At 40.4% G+C, this 27,682-nt stretch overlaps 1 protein-coding gene across 1 annotated transcript in view; it reads right to left on the bottom strand.

Annotated features, from left to right (window-relative positions):
• tmprss7 (transmembrane serine protease 7) overlaps positions 1-27,682 on the bottom strand; it is an 85,893-nt gene that overhangs the window by 3,830 nt on the left and 54,381 nt on the right. The window contains exons 12-17 of the mRNA XM_072584309.1: positions 17,838-17,945; positions 11,007-11,111; positions 10,810-10,926; positions 9,174-9,345; positions 7,075-7,343; positions 1,232-1,368 (exon numbers count right to left, since the gene is read on the bottom strand). Coding sequence (XP_072440410.1) covers positions 1,232-1,368; positions 7,075-7,343; positions 9,174-9,345; positions 10,810-10,926; positions 11,007-11,111; positions 17,838-17,945 — 908 coding nt within the window. The remainder of the gene's footprint in view (positions 1-1,231; positions 1,369-7,074; positions 7,344-9,173; positions 9,346-10,809; positions 10,927-11,006; positions 11,112-17,837; positions 17,946-27,682) is intronic.

The raw sequence follows: 27,682 nt of genomic DNA, 5'->3' as shown, positions 1-27,682 counted from the left end.
GCAACACAGATTAATACAAGCTGCATGGTGTAAATAATGTAGCATTTTTCAAAAGCTGTTGGAAAGTTACTTACAAAGACCAGATTTTGTTCATTCATTCATGGGACGTAGACACCATTGCCTTGGTCAGCATTTATTGCCCATTCCTAATTACCAGGAGGACAGTTAAGAGTCAACCATATTGCTGTGGGTCTGGAGTCATGTGTAAACCAGACTAGTAAAGAGTGGTAGATTTAGTTATAGTCATAGTCATAGATATATACAACACTGCAACAAACCTTTTGGTCTAACTCATCAATGTCAACCAGATATCCTAAATTAATCTAGTCCCATTTGCCAGCATTTGGCCATATCCCTGTAAACCCTTCATACTTATGTACCTACCCAGATGCCTTTTAAATGTTGTGATTGTAACAGGCTTCACCACTTCCTCTGGCAGCTCATTCCACACACACACCACCCTCTACATGAAAATGTTGCACCTTAGGTCCCTTTTATATAAGTCCTCTAGTTTTGGATTCACCTACTCTGTCAAAAATATTTTGATTATTCATCCTATCCATGCCCCTCAGGATTTTATAAACCTCTACAAAGTCACCCCTCAGCCTCAAATGTTCTGGGGAAAATAGCCCCAGTTTATTCAGCCTCTCCGCATAGCCCAAACCCTTCAGGATATTAACAAACCAGATAGGTTTTTACAAGTATGGTTATATATTTCTTATTCCAGAGTTTTATTGAATTCAAATTGTACTATTTGCCATGGTGTGATTCAAACGTAAGTCACCAGAACATTAACCCAGGGTTCTGGATTATTATTCCAGTGCCATTATTACAGCATCTCCACCTCCCCTTGGGCTGTTATATACTAAACAATTGCATATGAATTTCTGAAAAGGGAAATGTTTTTCCATTAATAATTGTGCAAAATACAACATTGCTAACTATTTCTGTTTTTTTTGGTGACTAAGTATTTTCAACCATTGAAAAGGGACTGTGCAATGCTGGAAATAGGGGCTGTTGTGGTACACTGGTACTGTCACTATTCTGAGCCCAGCAGACCTGGATTCAAATCTCAACTGCTCCAAAGATGTGCTCTGAACATGCTAATTGGAAAATATCTATAATACTGGAAATAGAAAATCTGAATGCTCATGAATTTTTAAGTATAGAAAAACCGTTAACAGTTAAGTTCGATTTTTACTTTGATAAAGGTATTTGTTTTTCTACTTACACGACATGCATCTCTTTTCCCTGAAAGTAATCCTGCACAGAGCATGCGTGGAGTGACAAGTCCATAGGTGGAACGGCAGAGTGATTGATTCATGATTTCAACCTCTGCTTGCTGAAGAACTGTAGAATCACTGCTACCTTCAGTCAGGAAAAAGAAAATTACAAAGGCATTACTTAACTTTGATCAGTTTCAATAGTTCAATAGAATTTTAACACTTAATTCAGTATTTGGGAAAAGACAGTAATTTCAGGATTATGTCACTTAACTAACAATCAAAGATTTCAGGCTAATCCACAAGGGATATTGGTTCATCTCTCAGTGGTAGCTAGGGGAATTTAAATTCCATAAATAAGCTTGAAATTGAAAGTCAGTCTCAGTCATTGTGACTATGAAACAATTATTAGTTGTTGCAAAAAAAACATTCAGTATGTCAGTATCCTTTAAGGATGCAAACCTACTATCCTTGTCTAGTCTCTATGTAACTCCAGATCCACAGCAATGCAGTTGACTCTTAATTGCCCTCTGAAATGGTACAGCAAGCTACACATTTTCAAGCCCAGTTATAGATAGGCAACCAATGCTGACCGTGTCAGTGACAAGTCCCTTGGTAGAGATATTACCACTGTGCCACAAGAACACTAACAATGGTGTCTTAGATCAACCAGGAATGACATTGTGTACTCCTTTGGCGCAATGATCATGCCCCTGCCTCTGGGTTAGTAGGTCTGAGTTCAAGTTCCACATCTTTCAAAGTCATAATATGTACAACTGCTCTAAATAGTTAACAATGCCCTTCACCTATGCATGTGAACATTACATTACAGTATTTAAAGTGATCACAGTGTGTACGGTGATGATCTAGTGATATTGTTGCTCATCTAGTAATGTAGAGAACCAGGTAATGCTTTGAGGACCTGACAGATGGAGGACTTTGAATTTATTTTTTTTATAAATTACAAGTCTAATGACCATGAAAGCACTGTTGATTGGCATAAAACCAATTTGGGGAAGGAAACTATTTTATCTAGTCTGGCCGAAATGTGACTCTTTAACCCATAAATGTGGTTAACCTTTTACCACCATCTGAAATGGCCTAGAAGCCATTCAGCTGTCACAAATGGCACCTAAGGATGGGCAATAAACATTGGCCCAGCCAGTGACACCCACATCCCATATGTCAATAATAAACAAAAATGGTCATCAATTTTATTGAATTGAATTTCACTATAATGGGATGGTGGGACTCAAATCCGTGCCCTGGATTAATGTCCCAGTGACATCATCACTCAGCCATCACCACTGCCTCCCACTAGTTATTCAAAGATTCCTAGCAGAAGTGATTGACAGTATGAGAGAAGATTGAACATGTTAGATTTGGCTCTATTAGAAAATGAAGAATGAGTGGTAATCCTACTGAAAGTAAGGGAACTTGACATGGTGGATTCAGGGAAGATGTTTCCTCTTTTAGGGATGTCTAGAATTAGGGGACAGAGTTTAAAAACTCATGACTTTATAATTAAGACCAATGAGTTTTTCTTTCTGTCTCTTTGTGAAATTCTCTTCCCCAGCAGATTGTGGAGGCTGGATTATTGAATATAGTCAAGAGTTAGATTAGGGGAGTAGTTAGGGAGTTAAGGATTATGAGAAACAAATGGGGAAAACATAATCAAATCAGCCATCTTACTAATTTGTGCAGCAGACTTGAGGGGCCAAACAGCCTACTCCTACTCCTAATTCTTGTATGTTCTGACCATGAATACTCATTCCGTTATCTTCCCAAGTAATAAATCTCACAACACAAAGTTATGGCTACTTGATGAAGGAGCAGCACTCCAAAAGCTAGTACAGGTAGACAATCCTTTATCCAAAACCCTCGGGACCAGCTGACTTTCAGAATTCAGAAGTTTTTGGATAAAGGATTGAATAACATTTTCAGAGTAAAATAAAAAAAATGACCAAATAGCAGACCCAACTGTGATTACCTTAAGGACTGGGACAGAATTGACTCCTGCCAGTGCTGGGCCATGCCACTACATCACATCTGAGTGATGTGGGTCGAGTGTGTGTTGAATTGGGTTAACTGCTTGCACACCAAACAACCTTGTTATGGAGAAATAAAACTTCAGGAAAAAGACTTCGAATTTTGGAGCTTTTTGGATTTTGGAATTTCAGATAAAGGATTGCCTACCTGTACTTCCAAATAAACCTGTTGGACTATAACCTGGTGCTGTAAGATCTTTAACTTTGACCACCCCAGTTCAACACCAGCTCCTTCGCATCATGGTTCCCAAGTAATGTGAAGTTGGAATTCTATCATCTGTGGTGTTTAGGTGCAACAAGTTAGAAGCTGTTATTCAATCCCCATTTTAAAGCTAACATGTTCCTATTTTTAGATAAAAATTGTTGCAAGTTGTTGCAAATACTTTGACTCTGTTAATGTGTAGAGTTACATTGAAAAATGCACAGTTATTGAAAAACAGACAGGATAGATGCAAGCAAGATGTTCCTGATGACTGGGAAATCCAGAACCAAGGATTACAGTCTAAGAATACGGATGGGCCATTTAGGACTGTGATGGGGACAAATCTTTTCACCAAGAGTGTGTTGAACCTAAATTCTCGGCCACTGGGACAGTTGAGGCCAAAACATGGAATTTTTTCAAGAATGAGACAGGGTACTGAATTTGATGATCAGCCATAATCATATTGTCTGTGTGGAGTTTTCAGGTTCTCCCTGTGTCTGTGCAGGCTTCTGACGGATGCTCCAGCTTCCTCCCACTGTCATAGAGTCATAGAGCACAGAAAAAGACCTTCCAGTCCAACTCTTAAATCCCCACCAGACATCTTAACCTCATCTAGTCCCATTTACCAGCACTTGGCCCATATCCCTCGAACCACTTTTACCCATCCAGATGCCTTTTAAATGTTGTAATTGTACCAGCCTCCACCACTTCCTCTGGCAACTCATTCCATATACGCATCCCACTGTGCGTGAAAAGGTTGCCTCTTAGTTCCCTTTTAAATTTGTCCACTCTTATCTTAAACCTGTGCCCTCTAGTTCTGCACTCTCCCACCTTGTGGAAAACACCTTGTCTATTTACCCTATCCATGCCCCTCATGATTTTATAAGACTCTGTAAGGTCACCCCTCAGCCTCTGACGCTCAAGGGAAAACAGCCCCAGCCTGTTCAGGCTCTCCCTATAGCTCAAACCTCCAACCCTGGCAACATCCTTGTAAATCTTTTCTGAACCCTTTCAAGTTTCACAACATCCTTCCAAGGCAGGAAACCAAAATTGCACACAATATTCCGAAATTGGCCTAACCAATGTCCTGTACAGATTAGATTCCCTACTGTGTGGAAACAGGCTCATCGGCCCAACAAGTCCACACCGACCCTCCAAAGAGTAACCCACCCAGACCCATTTCCATTTGACTAATCCACCTAACAATATGAGCAATTTAGCATGGCCAATTCAGCTAACCTGCATATCTTTGGACCTTAGGGGGAAACCAGAGCACCTGGAGGAAACCCAAGCAGACATGGGGAGAATGCGTAAACTCCACACAGAGAGTCACCCAAGGCTGGAATCGAACCTAGGTCCCTGGCACAGTGAGGCAGAAGTGCTAACCACTGAGGCACCATGCCACCCCATGACAGCTGCAATATGACCTCCCAATCCTATACTCAATGCTCTGTTCAATAATGGAAAGGATACCAAATGCTTTCTTCCTATCTACCTGCGACTCCGCTTCCAAGGAACTATGAACCTGCACTCCAAGGTCTGTTGGTCAGCAACATTCCCCAAGACCTGACCATTAAATATATAAATCCTGCTCTGATTTGGCTTTCCAAAATGCAGCACCTCACATTTATCTAAACTAATCTCCACCTGCTACTCCTCAGCCCACTGGCCCATCTGATCAAGATCCTGTTGAACTCTGGGGTAACTTGCTTCATCATCCACTGCACATCCAAATTTGGTGCCATCTGCAAATTTACTAACTATACTTCCTATGATCACATCCAAATCATTCATATAAATGACAAAAAGTAGAGGGTCCAGCACTAATCCTTCTGGCACTCCACTGGTCACAGGCCTCCAGTCTGAAAAGCAACTCTCCACACCCACCCTCTGCCTTCTACCTTCAAGGCAGTTCTACATCGAATGGCTACTTTTCCCTGTGTTCATAAGACCTAACCTTGCTAACCAGTCTGCCATGAGGAATCTTGTCGAATGCCTTACTGAAGTCCATATAGATCATGTCCACCGCTCTGCCCTCATCAATCCTCTTTGTTACTTCTTCAAAAAACTCAATCAAGTTTGTGAGGCATGATTTCCTACACACAAAGCCATGCTGACTATTTGTAATCAGTCCTTGTTTTTCCAAATGCATGTAAAACCTGTCCCTCAGAATTCCCTCCAACAACTTGCCCAACACCAATGTCAGGCTCACCAGTCTATAGATCCCTGGCTTTTTCTTAACCCCTTTCTTAAATAGTGACACCACGTTAGCTAACCTGTAGTCTTCTGGCACCTTACCTGTAACTATCAATGATACAAATAACTCAGCAATAACTTCCCTAGCTCCATACAAAGTTTGAGGGTACATCTTATCAGGTCCTGGGGATGTATCCACTTTAATGCGTTTTAAGACATGCAGTGCCTCCTCCTCTCTAATATGGATATTTTTCAAGATGTCTCCATCTATTTCCCCACATTCTATATCTTCCATGCCCTTCTCCACAGTAAACACTGATGCAAAATACTTGTTTGGTCTCATAAAAATGCACGTGTTATGTGGCTTGGTAGTGCTAAATTGCGTGGGCATGTGTAGCTTAATTAGGATAAATGCAGGATTATGGGGATAAGGTTGGGGTTTGGGTACAATGCTGTTTGGGAAGGTTGGTATAGACCTGATGGGCCAAATGGCCTCTTTCAACACTGTAAGGATTATATGTCCATATATCCATCCAAAATTTCAGAGACAGAAGTCTATCCACAGTTTTTTTTTAGATTAGATTACTTTAGATTACTTACAGTGTGGAAACAGGCCCTCCGGCCCAACAAGTCCACACCGGCCCGCCGAAGCGTAACCCACCCATACCCCTACATCTACATCTACCCCTTACCTAACACTACGGGCAATTTAGCATGGCCAATTCACCTAACCTGCACATCTTTGGACTGTGGGAGGAAACCGGAGCACCCGGAGGAAACCCATGCAGACACGGGGAGAACGTGCAAACTCCACACAGTCAGTCGCCTGAGGCGGGAATTGAACCCGGGTCTCCGGCGCTGCGAGGCAGCAGTGCTAACCACTGTGCCACCGTGCCGCCCACAAAGTTAGCACAGGTGCTGTTGCTTTATTTTTGGACAAGAGTGTAAATACTTTGTTCTCATACATCTCAGAGAATTCTGGCCAATATAGTAACTAAGCCATCCAGGTCTGCTGTTAGACCTGATTCAGAGCAGATCACACAAGTCTCTTCACCACTCTATTTTACATTTAATTATGAAAACTTAACCATCATATAAACTTGTATTCATAACAGCAGTCTCAGTGATGGTGTGGTAGCATTATAAAAAAGAAAATCACCTTGGGGTTAAGTACAACATCAAGTCTGCAACTGTTTCTATACAATTTAAAATAGTTACCAGAGAAGGAAATAGCAGGCATGTTCAAATAGAGAACTGTAAGTGAGCATTATTATAATTCCAGTGAAACCTTTCCTCAGTATAAATTTATATTGAAGTATGAATAAAACAACAACATGTGTTCATATTAGTACAGTACAATTCTGTAATTTAGGCAAAATATTGTGGAACTTCATGATATTCTTACCTGCTTCCTGTTTCTGCCCCCAGCCAGTCACCCAGCATTTCTCTCCATTGGATATCATTTGAGTAAGTGAGGGGACACAAATTGGTTGGATTACTGGTGCAAGTGTATCTGGCCATGACGCCTTCAATTGTAGCAGTGAAATATCATAGTCAAAGGTTCGATCATTATAGTATTCATGAACAATGATCCTTTTGAGTTCACTTACAAATTTTGCATTTCCTTGAGAACGCATTCCTAAATGAGCTACCCATGACCTGGGATCAGACATTCTTCAAAAAAAAGAAATAAATTCTTGTTTCTGAAATGCAAGGTTCATTCCACCACACAATACAATGACTTAAAATAATATTCTTCATATTCAACAGGAATTTAATTTTTATTTACACAATAGGTTAAAGCCTATGCTTTTCTAAATTAACCTATTTTTCTAATCAACTTGCTTAGAGATGTTATTACACATCTCTGGAGCAGGTGGGACTTGAACTCAGGTTTCCCAGTCCAGGGGTAGAGATATTACCACCGTCCCACAAGGAGGCCTTGACTTAGGAGCTATATCATAAGATTATTTATTACTATAATAGAGATGTTAAGTGGTAATGTTGTCAATTAATTAATTGACATTGAATATAAGACTCAAAAAGGAAAGAAAACGAATTTGTACAGAAGCTTTCTAATCCTCAAAAGCATTTCTCCATCAATAAAACACTTTGAAGTTTAGACATTATTGTTATCAAAATCATGAAAAGAATGACATGTTGCTTCTTTATTGATATTTTAGTTTATTATTATAAGCAATATTAGCTTAATCTCAACTTTAACACCAATTCTATCTTTACATATTCAACTTTCTTTGGTAACTTTATTTAAAGTTTGTTAAGAAGAATTGTAAGAATGTAAGAATTAATACATTTATAGAACTTCTGGGGAATGTGAATGGTATTGATACTGAATTTATGCAATTTCAGTAAGCCGAGGGTGGTGGTGGTTGGGTGTTTTTCAGATTAAGAGATGCTTTGTAGTTGTGTTTTCCAAGAACAAATATTGTGTCCATTACTCTTTTGAGTTTCCATAAATAATGTAAACACAGATATAAACAGGAGCGTATAAAGTTTGTATGATACAGAATCGGAAAAGTAACAGATCCTGATAAAGGTTGTTATAGACTTCGGGATAATATAAAATAGTTAAATAGGCAAAAGTGTGAAGGTAGCATTCAATACAGAGAATTGAGAGGCAATGCACTTTGGAAGGATTGATAGGGAAAATCAATATACTATAAATGGCACAGACCTGAAAAGTACAGATTAAGCAAAGAGAATTAATGCCTATAAATGCAAATGTTTGGAGGTGTTTGGATTTAAAAAATATGAGTAACTTACATTTATACAGGAAAAAAGGCAAAAAAAAAACCAGACCATTATGATCACACCTTAGACTTCAGCTGGAGTGTTGTGCACCATCTGAATACAACACTTCCGTAAAGATGTAATAGCCGCAGTAAAGGTAAAGGGACATACTGGGTTGTTACTGGAGGCGAGTATCTAGCTGAAGAGGTTAGAACAGTTCTCTTTGGAATACAGATGGATTCAGGTGACCTAGCAAAGGATTTTAAGATGAGGAGAGGATTTGATAGAAAAATATTATTCTTCCTGGTAAGTGATACCATTGTCAAGGAATTAATTGAGCATTGAATACAAGACTAAACATCATAGTTTCAAAATAAAGCATCTAAGAGGGAAGAGGAGGATAACTTCTTTCACTGAGCTGTTAAATTCTGGAAACAAAGAAGATGGTGGAAACTGTTGCCATAAATCAAAAAAGGATTGAACAGGATGAAACACGTACAGGGTTAAGAGTAAATTTGGTAAGTGATGCGATTTGGGTGGGGGGGGGGCACATGAGCTTTCTAAAGAGCCAGCACCAACACAATGGACCTAATGGCCTCCAGTATTTCAAATTTCTATAATACTACTATATCTCAAAACCTGATGAAATTCTGATGTATCTGAGTTACCTCCTACAGTTGAATCCTTTGCAACAGAACTGTACCACTTTTGAGCAAAAACAGCGTATCAAGTAATCATAATTTCTTTGCTTACTTTTCCCCTTGAAAGCAATGTGCTGCAGATATGAGCCACTCCTTTGTTATTACTGAAGCTCCACAATATGGTGATCCAGAAAAGTGCAGGCTAACTTGCCAGGGCCACTGTCCATCACGAGCATTAGATCCTCCTACTATTCGACTGCGCTGCTGCCTCGGAATACCACAATCTGCATGATCGAAATGAAAAGAAATAATTAGTTGAGCTTTGATCCACAATCACTTTAATATCATTGACCAAGTATCTTCTTTCTATCACTCTATACTTTTCCAGGAATATTAAGTTACCACAGAGAGTAAGTTGATAATTTACATCAGAATATGTAGGATTTCTAACTTAATTGTCTTTAAAACCCTGAATTACTTATGACTGGCTTTGATTTCAGAAAATAATTCCTCAGAATGAAAATATATTTTAAAACATAGAAAATAGAACATTACAGCGCAGTTCGGGCCCTTCAGCTTTCCATGTTGCACCAACCTGTGGAACCAATCTGAAGCTCATCTAACCTACACTATTCCATTTTCATCCATATGTTTATCCAATGATCATTTAAATGCCCTTAAGGTTGGTCAGCCTACTACTGTTGCAGGCAGTGTGTTCCATGCCCCTACTACTCTCTGAAGAAAGAAACTACCTCTGACATCTGGCCTACATCTAACACCCCTCAATTTAAAGCTATATCCCCCCATACTAGCCGTCACCATCCGAGGAAAACAGCTCTCACTGTCCAAATCTATCTAACCCTCTGATTATCTTATATATCTCAATTAAGTTACCTCTCAGTTTTCTCTCTCATGAAAACAGCCTCAAGTCCTTTCTGCATAAGATCTTCCCTCCATACCAGGAAACATCCTGGTAAATCTCCTCTGAACCCTTTCCAAAGCTTCCACATCCTTCCTATAATGCGGCGACCAGAACTGTTCACAATACTACAAGTGTGGCCGCACCAGAGTTTTGTACAGCTGCAGCATGACACCATGGCTCCAAAACCCAATCCCTCTACCAATAAAAGCTAACACACCGTATGCCTTCTTAACAACGCTATCAACCTGGGTGGTAACTTTCGGGGATCTATGTACGTGGAAACCGAGATCTCTCTGCTCATCTACACTACCAAGAATCTTACCATTAGCCCAGTACATTTTATTCCTGTTGCTCCTTCCAAAGTGAATCACCTCACACTTTTCCACATTAAACTCCATTTGCCACCCCTCAGCCCAGTTCTGTAGCTTATCTGTGGCCCTCACATCCTTCGGCACTATCCAACCACAAATTTACTAACTCATCCTTCCACGCCCTCATCTAGGTCATTTATAAAAGTGATTAACAGCAATGCCCCCAAAACAGATCCTTGCAGTATACCACTAGTAACTGAACTCCAGGATGAACACTTCCCATCAACCACCACCCTCTGTCTTCTTTCAGCTAGCCAATTTCTGATCCTAACTGCTAAATCATCCTCAATCCCATGCCTCCATATTTTGTGCGATAGCCTACCATGGGGAATCTTATCAAACACCAAATTTTAAGCAAACTGCCCAGATAAGCTACTTTAAAATTTCTCTCCAGTTAAAAATGAGATGAATTATTCTTCAATGGTATATTCCCCCATAACAGATATGATACTCACCACAACTCATTTCATCGCTTCCATCTAAGCAGTCTACACTTGCATCACATTTAGCATTCCTCTTCCTAATACAAAGGTTATTCTTACATTTATAGGTGATATTTGTGCAAGGTACAGCTGAAAATGAAAACTGACATTTTAGAATTTTTAAAATATGAATCAATCTGTATATTTCATTCATATTGTTTAATACTCACAGTCAGTGCAGTTGAGTTCATCAGTGCCACTCTCACAGTCTTTGACTCCATTGCAAATAAAGTAGTGCTGTGGAGAATTTGTGTTGCACTCTTTTGGTGGTGGAGCTAAATTAAACCCAATCACAAACAAAGTTAACAGCACATTGTATACAAACATACAAATTAGGAAAAGGAGTAGGCCATTCAACCCTTCCAGCCCTCTCTGCTATCCAATACAATAATGATCTTATTGTGATCATGGGTTGCGATTTCAAATCTGCAATCCCACCGATCCCTGATGAACCTTCAATCCCTCGATTAACAAGAATCTAAGGTGATCAAGGAAACAAAGTGATCAATACTGTATACAGTCTTCCAGATGTGGTCTCATCAATATCCTATATAACAGAAGCATCACTTCCCAACTTCTGTAACGAAACAGAAAATGCTGGAGAAACTCAGCAGATTTGGCAGCATTAGTGGAGGGAAAAATAGAGTTCATGTTTCGAGTCCAGGTGACCCTACCTCAGAAACAAAAAACAGCTGGGAAAATGCTGATGATGGGGTTGGGATTGAGAGGGTGGTGGAAAGGAGTGGGAAGAGAGATAGCCTCGAAATGTTTCCTTTCTTTTTCTGTCTACTAGTGCTTCCAGACTTACTGAGTTTCACCAACACTTTCTACTTCTTTCAGGTCTCCAGTATCCACAGCTCTTTGTTTTATTCCCTACTTTTGTATTCAATTCCCCTTGTGATAAAATATAACATTTTTCATAGCTTTCCTCATTACTTGTTGTACCTGAATACTAACTTTTTGTGATTCATGCATCTTTCTGCATCTACAATCTCTCACCATTTAGATAACATGCTTCTTTTTATCCTTCCTGACAAAATAGACAACTTCACATTTTCACACGGTACACTCTATTTTCCAGATCCTTGCCCTCGTCAATCTATGTATTTTTGTAGCTACATGTCCTCTTCACACTTTCCCACCTACTTCTGTGTCATTCTCAAATTTGACAAACATGCCTCCATTTAAGCGTTTTATTGAAATTATAAAAAGTTGAGTTGCCTGTGGCATACCACTTAATACAGCCTGCCAATATGAAAAGACCCATTTATGCCTACTCTCTGTTACTTGCTAGCCAGCCAAGCTCCTACCTATGCCAAAATGATATAGCCTATACCATATATTAATTTTTGATAGGTATTTTATCAAATGCCTTCTGGAAATCTTAGTGCATCCATCTATTCCCCTTTAACCATGACACATGATACCTCCTCAAAGAATTTCAACAGACTGGTCAAATACAATTTCTCTTTCACAAACCATGTTGACTCTGCCTGATTATGTTATTATTCAAGTTATTCAAGTGTCTTACTATAACTTCTTCAATGGTAGCATCTAACAGTTTCCTTATGATAGATGTTGAGTTAACTAATCTGTAATTTAGACACATTTTCTTTATTTGGAGATTTTGATAAGAATGAATGTGACACTTCTATTCTTTTGAGATTTTTAAACAACACCTTTTTTGTAAATCAGAAATAATAAAACCACATGTTTAAGTAAATATTCTGGCAAATATGCTAATGCACACACAAATACATGTACAAGCCTTGAAATTACACAGTGTGACTATTATGATTATTTGTGTGAATTTGCTTTGTATACTCTTTTAACAGAGACATCTGGCAAATGAAAACAAATAGATTCCGCATTTCATGAAGAACTTAAAAAGAGAAATCTTGTAGGTACATTCCAGTGAACACAGCACCAGCAGAGACCCCCATCTAGAACAGGAAGAAAGTGGGGCGGGGGGTCAAAGTTTCTAAAGCTTGGAGGACTGCAGGAGAACAGGCTCCTACAGCACATCATATGGAGTAATGCAAAGAGTGCTGAGGCTGACATCTGGGAGGAAGATAACCTCTGCAAAGTGAACGGCTAGTGTTTCAGACGTCAATCAGCACAGTTTAGCCTGTAATATGTGAATGCTTCTTGAAAACTGAGGTTAAAGTCCATGTCCAACCCCCACATAATCCTGCGTATGTCCATACTGATGCTCTGGTAAGTAAACTAAACAGGAATGTATTGGTGCCAAGGGAACATATTAATTTGTAATTAATAGTACACAAATTATCCTAAGTTTTCAAAGTTTTCAATAAGCATTTGCTTGAGGGCAGACCAACCTCTGCATTCCAATTGGCTTACAGCTCCAATTGATGACACATGTTAACTTAAAGTCATTTGCCATCAAACATGACAACTATCTGGTTCTCTCGGACTTTCTGCCTCACCTCAGTCCTGCCCTGTCTTGCTGAATGTCCTCACCATCAGCTTTGTATTCCTCAGCATCTCCATCAGACTTTCCTTCTTGTCATGAGGAGGAGGCTTGGTCCATATCCCTCTGCTTTAAGTTTTCATGCCCCCCTCCCCGTCACTGAGTTAGGTTGTGCTGGGTGCAGCAACTATTGTGGAGATTCTATCTGAAGTGTATTGGAATATCCTGTGTTTCCTTTCCTCCTCAGCAATCCAGACAATGGATGCACATCTTCAGAGAGTAATTGCCTTTTTAATGACAGCCACAGAGGATGTATGGGCTGCTTTGGCACCAGTCTGAGTCTTTTATATTGGGGCCATTAGTTTTGCCTCAAAGCAGTACATCTTGTCACCCATGAACCACCCCTGGGGATGATGCAGGAGGAGGGCAAACATTCAAGGAATGTGGGAGTTGTTTTGAATGTATGTATCATGCCATCTCCCTGGATAGCACACAGTGATATGCAAGAATTGCTGTCTGCGGTCACAAATGAGCTGTATTTTGAGGGAGGGAATTCCATTCCTGGTTAGAAATCTGCCAAATGGATGATGCCAGGGAGCTCTGAGCACCATACATGTATAGTCGATGGTCCATTGTAACCATCAGTGATGGTTAGCTTAAGTCAATAGGCCAGATGGGCTCCTTCTGCACTGTGACAGTTCTGTGATTCTGTGAACTGTATGAATGTTGGTGAGGATGTTGGTAAAAAAGGACATACTGTCTCTGGAGGCAGAGTAAAGGACATTCATCAGACTAATGCTTGGGACAAGTGGTTGACTTATCAAGAACATCTCAACAAATTAGGTCTTTATTCATTGGAGTTTGGAAGAATGAGGGGGATTTTCTTGAAACATACGAGATTCTGAGGGGGCTTGACAGACTAGATATTTCTACAAGTATGGTAATTTCAATATTACTTACGGAATAAGGGGAAACATATTTAAAACTGAATTGTGAAAAAATTTCTATTCCCAGGGAGTAGTGAATGTCTGAATTTCTCTGCTGCAGAGATTTGTGAAGAGTACATCACTGAAAGCATGAAAGAGAAGGTAAAGTTTCAAATATCTGCAGAGTGAAGGGCTTTATGGAGCAGGTACAAAGGGGGAGTTGAGTCCTGAGACAGATGAACCATGATCTTATTGAATGATGGGTGAGCTTGGTGGCCAAATGGCCTCCTTCTCTTTCTATTTCTTATAGCATTGTAGAGTCATACAGCATGGAAACAGACTCTTCAATCCAACCAGTCCATGCTGACCATAATCCCAAACTGAACTAGTCCCACCTGTCTGCCCTGGTCCACACCCTTCCAAATCTTTCCTATTCATGTACTTATCCAAATGTCTTTTAAATGTTGTAACTGAAAAGGCATCCACCACTTCCTCTGGAAGTTCATTCTATGCACAAATCACTCTTTGTATCAAATAATTGCCCCTCATGTCATTTTTAAATTTTTCTCCTTTCATCTTAAAAATATGCCCCTAGTCTTGAAATCCCCTATCCTAGGGAAAAAGCAGCTGCTATTTATTTTGTCTTAACCCCTCAGGATTTTATAAACCTCTATACGGTCACCCCTCAACCTTCTACAGTCCAGTGAAATAAGTTCCAACCTATTCAACCTCTCCCTTTAACTCAAACTCTCCATTCACGGAGACATCCTGGTAAATTTCTTTTGAACTCTCTCCAGCTTAATAATATCCTTCCTATAATAGGATAATATAACATTTACTAAATGTTTCTTATGTTCCTGTTATCATGATACAATCACCTCAGCAATAGCTCATACAGTAGACAATGAATGTACTTAGTGAAGTACAGTTTCTGTTCAGAGAACATCATAAAGGAAATACTGGGAAACAACCTATTTATAATTTCAGAGTCTGGCATTCAAACTTCCATTTGCATTAAATATTACACAAAGTGGCAACTTATGTGCAATCATTGACCCATAGTGACCACTCTAGGTTCATGTCTCATTTTGTACACCAATACCCTGTAAATTACTATTCTGTTCTATTCTAAAATATCAGTTTCTTTTGTTTGTTTATAGTTAATAGACCCTGCCATTGTTTCTGCTGCTCATGTAGTCTCTTTATTAACGTCACTTAATAGCTATTTCAAAATATCCTGGAAAATATTGGCATATTTGTAACTCAGCATTCTTAACTCCCCTCCCCACCCCCAATCCGACATCCCCTCCACCAACCACACCAGGCTTTGCACATTGTCCGTATATCACAAACTGAAACATGTAAAACATGTAAAAATATCGGACTGAAATCCTAACACTTATTGAACACATGCTAAACAGTTGAAAGCTCTGGTATAACCTGGCTTCATCTCTTATATTAAGGGAACTTAATACAATAAATAATTCCTTCAAGATGTTTTACTGCTTTATTTGCAACTTTTGTTGGAGCAGAAGTTTTTAGGTCAACAGTCAAAAACAAACTTTGCAATTTCACAACTTATGTTTATTTCTATATTACTGTCAAGTATTTGATTTAAATGAAGGAAAGCTGTCATGAGCTCACTTGTCAGACCCCAGCTAGCTATTTGAAAATATCATTACAAAAAGAAATAAAGAAAACTGCCGACATCCTGAAAGAAAAGTCCTCTCTTATTGGTCTCATTACCTTCAAATTTTTCACTACATTTTCAGCATAGGTTGAGAAATTATGTTTTCAGAGGTCACTTCTGAAGCTTGACATTTAAGAACACCATCTATTGAAGACAGATTTTTACAGAACAATGGGGGAAGTGTTTGCTCTTGAAACAATGTTACTATTGCTGCTATGGCTCAATATTCCTTTTCATTAGTGCTGTGTGTGTTTTATATGTACTAATTTTCTATTACTTCCAGGTAGGCTGGATAATCCTGCTGTTTAATTTGGTCCCATTCTGAGCCTTCTACTAGGGAACAACAAGAGGCCAGAGATGGAAAACATCAGTAGTAATAGCAGATTAACAGTGGATCAAGGTATTGGTAATGGGGATACTCTATGGGAGTACAACAACACAAGATGAGTTTCCACCTCATAAAGTTTTGTTTTTTGACAATCATTGATCTTTTGATTTACAGTATATCTAATCTGTAATATGATCTGGAGACACTGGTATTGGACTAGGGTGTACAAAATTAAAAATCACACATCCCCAGGTTATAGTCCAACAGGTTTATTTGGAAGCACTAGCTTTCAGAGCGCTGCTCCTTCATCAGTTGGTTATCAACCGCCTGATGAAGGAGCAGCTCTCTGAAAGCTAGTACTTTCCAAATAAACACGTTGGACTATAGCCTGGTGTTGTGTGATTTTTAATCTGTATTAAAAATTGTCCAAGACATCAATGTTATAGTGCAGGGCCTGGAAAAAGGGATTTGGTTCAGCAAGTACAAACTTTGCTGTAATTTTCAATGGCACGGATTCAGATGACATTTCCTCTAATGAACTGCACCCATTTCCTGCATTCCAATAACCAAGCATGGTCAGAGTGTGCTTTAGAAAGGCATGTGGTAGCATCTGGTAGTCTTGCCCCGTAAATTCTGGGTTTAAATTATGCTGCATGCAAAGTTTTTGACATTGTGAAACAGGGAGGAATTGGGGCATCTTGGGACTATTTGAATAAAGTAAGACCTTTAAGCAAGAGTCGATAAAGTGTGGTGCTGGAAAAAGCACAGCAGGTCAGGCAGCATCTGAGGAGCAAGGATTGGCATTTCAGGCATAACCCTTCATCAGGCCTGGGCCTGATTAAGTAAGCACATTAAGGGCTTGTGGAACTTACAGCACAAGGACAGAGAAAGAAATGTAAATTACAGAAGTGATTTCAATATTGAGTCATGTAAGGAAGAGAAATAAGAGCAGGAAAGGTGATATAAAGAAAAAATAATTTACTAAAGTACATTTTAAAAATCTTCAATAAATACTAAAACCTGAAGAAATGGGCTCCATACTTGTAACAATTAATTTTCAATGCCAGAGTGGTTGATTGTTAGTAATTAACAGATATCATTGTTAACAGAGTACATGCACATTGTTGAAATGACAAGACTTATCTTTGTGGGGAATTCAGTTTGTATACACCATGCAATTACAGCACTTAGAACACCCAATGCCTCATTAGTGAGGCAGAAAGCAAAATGTTGTTTTTATAAAGCTAATTGTGAAATATACAATGACAAGCAAGCTTTATCGCCATTTAAATCTGCATCCATACTTTGCTTTCTGTTACTGTAACATTTCAGCAAATAACAGCAAGTGTTGTTACTTTGATAACAATATCAGTCCCAGCATATATATTTCTTTAAGCACTTGCAAAAGTAGCCTTTTGGAATAATATTTTTAATTTATGGCTTGCTGTGGACGGTTATGTATGGCAGCAGTGTATGACAGAAATTCGTCCACAATAATCTACATGTCTAATTTACAGCCTGCAATAATTTTCTATCAATTAGGTTTTCTTCACGCAAAGCTTTCTAGCTATCATTTCTTGTGAAGTAAATGTAGCTTTAAGGCAAATAGTCTTTGGAGGTACCTACAACAAAATACTTCATCACTTTCATCAAAGCAGTCATCTGATCCATCACAACGTTGAGACTGTCGGATGCACAGACCAGTAGAGCAAACATAATATCCATTAGGACAAGCTTTAGAAAAAAAAATGAGAATTGAGCTCATTTAATCTGCACAATGTTAACATTGTCTTGGAGGAAGTAAATGGAAAAAAACAGTGATTAAAAGAACAACTCTACCATACATCTGAAGTAACTTAACATCGAAGTCAGATTTTGTATGTGCCGGACTGAGCAAACTTGTTCATGTCAGAAACTGCATGTAATTCTTTGTGGTATTTGGACCAAGAGCAAGGATCATACCTTTCATCTTATGAACCGTGCCCAAAGCATTTCCCAGATATCTTTTGCAGTGGTAAACAGAAAGTTCTGTTCCACTTATTTCTTTCAGTTTATTAGTTCATTTGTTCTGCATTTGTTTATAAACAAAAAAAAGTACAATGTGGTAAAAATGCATACTTTCCTTTGACAGTGGTGCAAAAGCAATTCTTAAGCATTACTCTGGAGAAGAAAGATATAATTGTGTCATTCAGTCGCCAAATCACAAATAGGCTATCAATTACAAACACATCAGCCTATTGCTTTCAAAACAGAGATCTTAAGGGGTGGACTTCAACCAACCTTCTACCCCTAAGCTTCCCCTGCAGGAATGGAATGGGTGTATAATGAAAATAGGAGGAGAAAGTGAGGACTGCAAATGCTGGAGATCAGAGCTGAAAATGTGTTGCTGGAAAAGCGCAGCAGGTCAGGCAGCATCCAAGGAACAGGAGAATCAACGTTTCGGGCACGAGCCCTTCTTCAGGAATGAGGAAAGTGTGTCCAGCAGGCTAAGATAAAAGGTAGGGAGGAGGGACTTGGGGGAGGGGCATTGGAAATGCGATAGGTGGAAGGAGGTTAAGGTGAGGGTGATAGGCCGGAGTGGGGTGGGGGCAGAGAGGTCAGGAAGAAGATTGCAGTTAGGAAGGTGGTGCTGAGTTCGAGGGTTGGGACTGAGACAAGGTGGGGGGAGGGGAAATGAGGAAACTGGAGAAATCTGAGTTCATCCCTTGTGGTTGGAGGGTTCCTAGGCGGAAGATGAGGCCCTCTTCCTCCAGCTGTCGTGTTGCTATGGTCTGGCGATGGAGGAGTCCAAGGACCTGCATGTCCTTGGTGGAGTGGGAGGGGGAGTTGAAGTGTTGAGCCACGGGGTGGTTGGGTTGGTTGGTCCGGGTGTCCCAGAGGTGTTCTCTGAAACGTTCCGCAAGTAGGCGGCCTGTCTCTGCAATCTCAAGGAGGCCACATCGGGTGAAGCGAATGCAGTAAATGATGTGTGTAGAGGTGCAGGTGAATGTGGCAGATATGGAAGGTTCCCTTGGGGCCTTGGAGGGAAGTAAGGGGGGAGGTGTGGGTGAAGTTTTGCATTCCTTGCGGTTGCAGGTGAAGGTGCCAGGAGTGGAGATTGGGTTGGTGGGGGGTGTGGACCTAACGAGGGATTCACGGAGGGAGTGGTCTTTTCAGAATGCTGATAGGGGAGGGGAGGGAAATATATCCCTGGTGGTGGGGTCTGTTTGAAGGTGGCGGAAATGACGACGGATGATACGATGTATATGGAGGTTGGTGGGGTGGTAGGTGAGGACCAGTGGGGTTCTGTCCTGTTGGCAATTCCCTTGGGATCATTACTACTACATATCCACTCAATTCCCAATCACCACGACAATAGCCATATATGTTTTATGTAAGTGACCTAGGCTCTTGCATGAAACAAGAGAATAAATGTAAGACAGGAATATTTGACGCACTTTGGACCCCAAAGAAATATTCTCATGGAACAGCTAAGTTTTACTCAGCACTGAATACATTGTATAAAGGCTGGTGGGATTGGTTTCAGAAAGACAGTGGAAACAGTCATTAAACCAGCATTCAGATCATAAAAATCCATTTACTATTGATTTTTTTGGATTTCTAAGGATATTTGAGTTCAGAGTTTGTTTATTTCTGGCTTCTGGTTTGCTTATTTTATCTGATATAAGCACAGAGTTTAGGATGGGTGTCATTCTTGTAGCTGTGACCTGAATGGAGAATAAAGTCCAGCCACAGAAACAGCAAGAAGGAGCAGAAACTGGGCCTAGGAGGGAGGTTGCTTGTAGTAGACTTCTCCCCAGCCTCACAGGTCCTTTGGACTATGCTGGCTTCCAGGATTGCCTGAAGAGCAGCATGTGCACTTCGTCAGGTATGCTCCTGATATCTCCAACCTCAGACTCATAGACATTTAAATCCACAAGACCATTCAGCCCATCATGTCTACAACAATCAACAACAATCTGACCACTCTAAGCCAATTTTAATCCCTCTTCATCTTCCACAGTTTACCTTAAATCTATGACCACTGGTAGTATGTCTTCCTATCCACTTCCCATTCCCTCATAATCTCAAACATACCTCTCCAGTCTCCGCTCAACCTTTGTTACTCCAAGGTAAACAATCCCAGCCTATCCAAATTTTCTTCATAACTCAAACCCTTTTTTTCAAGATGGCAGCATTGGAGTAGTAGCATTTGGACCAAGACTTGTCCGCTTCCACCTGCTTTTCTTTTTACTCTTTCTTTTTACATTTGCTCTCTTATTGTTTTCTTTTGTTTCTCCTTTATTTGCAGCAGAGATGTGGGTGATCCTGTCTCAGGATGATGGCAGTAGTGACAGCAGATCCTTTGTAGAATGGCAGCAACAGTTAGAACCATTCTTTCCTGGAATGGCAGTCTTAGGACGAGGCAGCGGCAGCAACACAAACAAAAATAAGGCACCTCAGCCGAAGATCCCAGGTTTAATCCTCAGTTCAAAGTCACATCAGCCCGAGGTCCCAGGCTGAATCCCCGGTCCAGACGCACAGACTGATCTGAGGCTGCAAGCCATGGCTAGGCCTGTGTACCAGACAGCAGGGGCAGTAATGTTCCAATGTTCCAGTGCTTGCAGCATGCAGGGACTCGAGACACCTGAGTATTCAAAGACTATAAGATGAACTCCATATTTTTATTTTTCTGTCAGGTGGGGTCTCAAGACTCATGTCAGAGGCAGGGGAGTGATCGTGATGTTTCCTTTTCAAATGGCTCTGCTTCTTTTACTTCTGCTTTTGTTTCGAATCCTTTCTTACGTATTCTAAAATGGTGCCGGAGAATGGCGATTTTTGTGCATCTTTCAGTGTACTCCTCTACTTCAGTACACAAGACAATAAAATCTAATTCTAAGACCTTCCAGCTCAGGCAGCACACTTGTAGATCTCCTTTGCAACTTCTTTAGTGCATTCATATTCTTCCTATAATGTGGTAACCACAACTATATGCAATTGTCCAGTTGGGGCCGAACCAGCATTTCATAAAGCTCCAGCATAACCTACTTGGTCGTGTATTCATTGTCATGGCTAATAAAGGCAAGTATCCCATATGCCTTCTTAACCACCATACCTACCTGAGAAAATACACACCAAATTCACTCTAATCTTCAGTACTTTCCAGTATTTTAACCATTACAATGTAATTCCTTGGAGAAAGTGAGGACTGCAGATGCTGGAGATCAGAACTGAAAATGTGTTGTTGGAAAAGCGCAGCAGGTCAGGCAGCATCCAAGGAGCAGGAGAATCGACGTTTCGGGCATGAGCCCTTCTTCAGGAAGAAGGGCTTGTGCCCGAAACGTCGATTCTCCTGCTCCTCGGATGCTGCCTGACCTGCTGCGCTTTTCCAGCAACACATTTTTAGCAATGTAATTCCTTACCTTGTTAATCTTCCCAAGGCTCATTATTCCACACCTTTGTAGCGCAAATTCCATTTGCCGCTTCTGTACCCACCTGAGCAATCTGTTAATATCCTCCTGCAGTATGGCTATCCTCCTCACTATTTACGATCCTACCTATACTCAAGTCATCTGCGAATGTCTTGGTCTTACCCTCTGCATTTAAATCTAAATAAGTTACACCACCCACAGCAAGGGCTCTGCTCAAATTCTATGTATCTTCAATAGAAACAGATTTCCTGTCACAGAAACATCTCTCTACCTTTTTTTTTGCTTTCTCCTTCTCGGCTAATTTTGGATCCAACATGACTTGTATTTCATGGGCTCTCCCTGATTAATCCATGAGTGTCGAAATACAGATTTATGTTATCCCTCTGAATTCTTTCTAATAACTTCCCCACCGCCAAGGTTAGTTTGACTGGTCTGTAATTTCCTTGGTCTGTTCTTTTTTCTCTTTTGAATAATGGGACAATGTTAGTACTTTCCCAGTTCTCTGGCGCCTCATAGTGGCCAGAGAGGATCTGAAAATTACTGCAGGGCCCCTGATATCTCTTCCTCTGCCTTCCACAGGTATCTGTGGATTAATCCATGTTAAGTATGTAAAATGTATTAGTATCTCCCCTTTCTCTATGTTCATTTTTTCTAATATAACCAAATCACATTATTGCTATGATGTTGGAGGCCATTTGGCCTATCGTTCCTGAATCCATTCTCTTACTTAGTGTCAATCTCCTGCCTTTTCCTCATATCATTGCACACCATTTCTATCCAAATAATCATCCATTGCCCTCTTGAATGCCTGATTGAGCCAGCCTCCACCACATTTCCAAGCAGTGGATTCTATACCCTAACTATACACAGTATGAAAAAAAATTTCTTTCTTCACATTTGCTTTGTTTATGAATAGCTTTAAATCAATGCCGTCTTGTTCTTTATTGTTTTACAAGCAGGAACAGCTTTTCCCCATCTACTCTATGCAGCCCACTCATGATCTTGAAAATCTCCATCAAATTTTCCCTCAGCCTTCTTTTCTTCAAGAACCATCCAAACCTCTCCGATTCATCCTCCCCAGGCATCTGTGTGGAGTTTGCACATTCTCCCTTTGTCCTCATGGGTTTCCTCCAGGAGTTCCTGTTTCCTCCCACAGTTCCTAAGATGTGCAGGTTAGGTAGATTGGCCACACTAAATTGCTCATAGTGTCTAGGGAAGTGTGGGTCAGGTGGATTAGCCATGGGCAATGCAGGGTTACAGGGGTAGGGTAGGGGGCGTGGGTCTGGCGGGATGCTCTTTGGAGTGTCAGTATGGACTTGATGGGTCAAATGGCCTATTTCCACACTGTAGGGTTTCCATGATTCCATGATTCTTCAATCCCCCTCATTATGTTGTCTGAGTATCTTTTAACCCCGTATGTTGAGTTCCAATTCTGCCCATTTTTCAGCCAAGTCTCTGTCATAGGAATGATATCGCACTTCCACAAACCTATCTGTGCCCTTGCCTCATCCCGCTTATTCCCTAGGCTCCTTGCATTAAAAGTCTATCTAGCCTCACTAAACTCACTTCTTCCTTACCTAGCTTACATTCCCTCTGCCTTCAAAACTCATTTGCTTGCGTTTTAACTCATAATTCCATTTTGGGTTCTCTCTTCTCTGAAATCCTCTTCAGGATCATATCCACCTGACAATCTAGCTTACACCTACCTCCACAGCATTAACAAACCTCCCTGTGAGGATGTCAGCCCTGTTAATGTTCAGATGTAACCAATCTAACTTGTGCAGGTCCCTGCTTCCCTGTTCTGTTTAAGGAAGTCCAACTTCTCTGAGGAATCTAAAATCTTAAAGCCTCTTTCATTAGTCTTAAGGGCTGAATAGTCTATTTAAGGAAACTGCTTGCACCCAGTAATGGCCACCCTCCTGCTGTCCTTGACTCACCTACATTTTATCGAAGATTCACTTCAGTCCAGCAAACTGGCTATGATGGTCATTATCTGCTGCTTGCATCGCACCTGAGCATCAACATCTCGCAATGTCTACTCTTCTGTATTTATGACTTGGAGGTGCCGGTGTTGGACTGGGGTGTACAAAGTCAAAAATTCCACAACACCAGGTTCTAGTCCAACAGATTTATTTGGAAGCACTAGCTTTCAGAGCGCTGTTCCTAATGAAGGCACTGAAGTCATTCCCCAGCGCCTTGGGAAACCTGCTCAATCGAACTTTTAAGTTGAGAGGACTCTTGGTTTCGCTCTTATTTCCCTCTCTTGAAAACTTACACTATCTGACTCTTCATTAACAGTTCTTCTTACATCCTTCACCACTCCATGAATTCGTCATTAAGGAACATATAAATCTTTCAGCTAACTTTCATATGAATGACAAACAGACTTAGAGGCTATGAAAAGATATTGTAGATCTGAATGCCAAATGTGAAAAGTTAATCTGTCAACTACCAAACACAGTAATTATCTTGACTAAATTTCGCAGTCATATGCCAACTTGTAATACACTCCTTAAAAGATGGTTTACTAATCCTTGGTTACTCCTACATCAGCTGCTCAGTGGTTTCAAAATAAAGAATGGAAGCTGACTGTTGTTGATGTTTGGGTCTTTGAAATGTTTGTGACCATTGACTTGTGAAGGGCTAGTTATTCATTATAGATGTTCAATGACTACAAGGACAGTCAAGCTCAGCTCCCACCCACTGCTGGTGCATATTCATTGAGGGAGTGAAAAGGATGTGCTTTACATCCTACATGTGTCATTCCCACTGCGCCACTGCTGACTCCACTACTTTGTTTTTCAACAATCCCACTGATCTGCAGCCACATATAATACAGGTCATCAGTGATACCTTGAATGTTCCTGTCCATTTGGCTACTGGGGGAAATCATAATCGGACTGACAGCTACTTGAGCTTTCAGTAAAGTTGAAGAGGCTGGTGACAGAGATTCTTGCTATGAAGGCCTGATCGTGCTTCCCTAAAAGCACTTACATGCCCTGAAGATGACTGCACAACACTGATGCCGTGGGTTGGGAGTCCACACAGATTAGTAGCTGGTTCCTTCATAAATTCAATAATGCCTTGAAAGCTTTGCAATACCCCAAAATGTGAGAACTCCACATGTTGAAAGAACTTCTCTTTTCCAGACTTCATTGTAGGTCCCTTTTCATTTTGCTTCATCACAGCTAGGGAAGGGATTGCCATCCATTGAGCCAGTTCTTTGACTGTCATTGCCACCACCACCTGCTTCTGCTTGCTCCTCCTGGCTGCTTGAGCAAATGCAAATCCCTTGAATGCATGTAGAGTACCAATGCTGGTGAATAGGGGTAGCATCTGCAACTGTATCGCAAGAGGATTATGCTATTCTGTTGTCCTTCAAGGCCTCATTGGTTAAAACAGAAAAAGGACAAGAGCTATCAGACAGGTGACCTGAGTCAAAATGCAGCTTGTGGTCATCATACTAACTGAATTTGCAACTTCATGAAGTACATGAAGAGTTAGAAATTACAGGCAGATGTGATTCTCAGTAAACTGCTTGCCTTGTTATCATGACTGTCCATTGCTCTTGAAGGGCACTGATCACCTTTTAGAGATGGCGGTGTTGGACTGGGGTGTACAAAGTTAAAAATCACACAACACCAGGTTATAGTCCAACAGGTTTAATTGGAAGCACATTAGCTTTCGGAGCGACGCTCCTTCATCAGGTGGTAGTGGAGAGCTCAATCCTAACACACAGAATTTATAGCAAAAATTTACAGTGTGATGTAACTGAAATTATACATTGAAAAATTAATTGTCTGTTAAGCCTTTCATCTGCTAGAATACCGTGATAGTTGCACTTCTTTCATGTGTAAATCACAAAACCTTTTTTTATAAAAAGTTGCATTCTCGGGTTAGCTGTTAACAACGGTGATAGCTAGACAATATGTTGAAGATGTTGGCCCCCTGTGTTCTCTGTCTATGCCATGATGTTTAAATTGATTCTAATCTAAAAAGTGAGATAACGGAGTTTTACATGAATTCATCCAGTTTTTGAGCTCAGAGTTCTACATGAATGCATGCAGTTTTTGAGCAAAGTACAATGTAACTCTGCAAGTACAAATTCACCCCACAAAATATATGTGTGCATATGGGTCTTTGTCTGTCTGTGTATGTGTGTCTGTCTGGGTTGGGAGTTGTGAGCGTGAGAAAGTGTATGTGTGTATGTGTAGTGAGTGTAGAGTGTCTTAAGTCTGTGAGGGGGTGCATGTGTGAGCGTGGGAGTGTGTGTGTCTGTAAGGGTGTGTGTGGGTGTCTGTGTACGCTTCTGTGTGTATGTGTATCCGTGTGTATGTGTGTATAGGAGTACCTGTGTGTGTGTATGAAGGAGTATCTGTGTGTGTGTATAGTGCAATGGTGGTTACCTGTAAAGTGACATGAACCCAAGGTCCCAGTTGAGGTCCTCCCTATGGGTACCGAATTTAGCTATCATGTCACATTATATCACTAGCTATCACTACACAAACACACTCTCACACACACAGGCACTACTATACACTCATACACACAGACACACATATACACACACAGACACCCACACACACCCTTACAGACACACACACTCCCACACTCATACATGCAACCTCTAAAAGACTTATGGCACTCTGCACTCACTACACACACACACATACACTTTCTCACACTCACAACTCCCAACCCAGACAGACACACACACACACAGACACTCAAAGACCCACATGCACACATATATTTTGTGGGGTGAATTTGTACTTGCAGGGTTACATTGTACCTTGCTTAAAAACTGCATGCATTCATGTAGAACTCAGCTCAAAAACTGCATGAATTCATGTAAAACTCCATTGACTCACTTTTTAGATTAGAATCAATCTAAACATTATAGCATAGACAGAGAACACAGGGGGCCAACACCTTCAATATATTGTCTAGCTATCACCATTGTTAACAGCTAACCCGAGATTGCAACTTTTTAACAAAAGGTTTTGTGATTTACACATGAAAGAAGTGAAACTATCACAGTATTCTAACAGATGAAAGGCTTAACAGACAATCAATTTTTCAATGTATAATTTCAGTTACATCACACTGTAAATTTTTGCTATAAATTCTGTGTGTTAGGATTGAGCCCTCCACTACCACCTGATGAAGGAGTGTCGCTCCGAAAGCTAGTGTGCTTCCAATTAAACCTGTTGGACTATAACCTGGTGTTGTGTGATTTTTAACACTGATCACCTTGATTGGTAATCTGATGGTGGGTGTTCATCTCCTGCTATTACTTCAGATCCTTATGTTTTGTACTATTTTCTCTTTTACAACGGGTGGATAAATGTGATTAGATATTGAATGGGAAAATGCAACTCTGTCCAGAGTGCCTGTAGTGAGTGAGCTAGGAAAGAGAGAAGTATAAGATAAATATAAACAGAATAGAGAGCTATTCAACAGATAGGAAGGAGCAAGGTGTTGAAGCTGTCATAGGTGCAGTCCCAGCATCTGAAATTGCTGCTATTTAAGAACAAGATTATGATGGTAATTAGTGTGAGGACAATAAACATGAAGTGAGTGTGCTCCGGGGGTGATGCAAGATCTGGACATCCCTAATTGCCCCCGAAAAGGTGATGGTGAGATGCCTTCTTAAATCATTGATGTCCACATGGTGCAGGTACAATATGCTGCTGCTGAGAAGGGAGTTTTTGATCCTGCTACAGTGAAGGAGCAGTGATATAGCTCCAAGTCAGAATGATGAGTCATTAGGAAGAGAACTTGCATGTAGTGATGCTTCCATACATCTTCTGTCCTTATCCTTCTAGCTTTCATGGCTTTGAAAAGTGCTGTGCAATGAGCCTTGATTAGTTAATACACAACGTCTTGTGTATAATACACATTACTGCCGCTGTGTGGAGGCAGTGAATAAATAGGAGGTGTACAGAGGAACCTCAAATATCTGGCATTCGATTATCCGAATTTCGGATTATCCAGCAAAAGCAAAAGGTCCCGATGCTTGGCTAAACTGTGGTATCTGGCATTCGATTATTCGAACAT

Source organism: Chiloscyllium punctatum, chromosome 15 (assembly GCF_047496795.1).
Source record: "Chiloscyllium punctatum isolate Juve2018m chromosome 15, sChiPun1.3, whole genome shotgun sequence".
NCBI classification, from domain to species: Eukaryota; Metazoa; Chordata; class Chondrichthyes; order Orectolobiformes; family Hemiscylliidae; genus Chiloscyllium; species Chiloscyllium punctatum.
The sequence above is the reverse complement of the archived record's forward strand: the minus strand, read 5'-3'. Positions and strand labels throughout refer to the sequence as shown.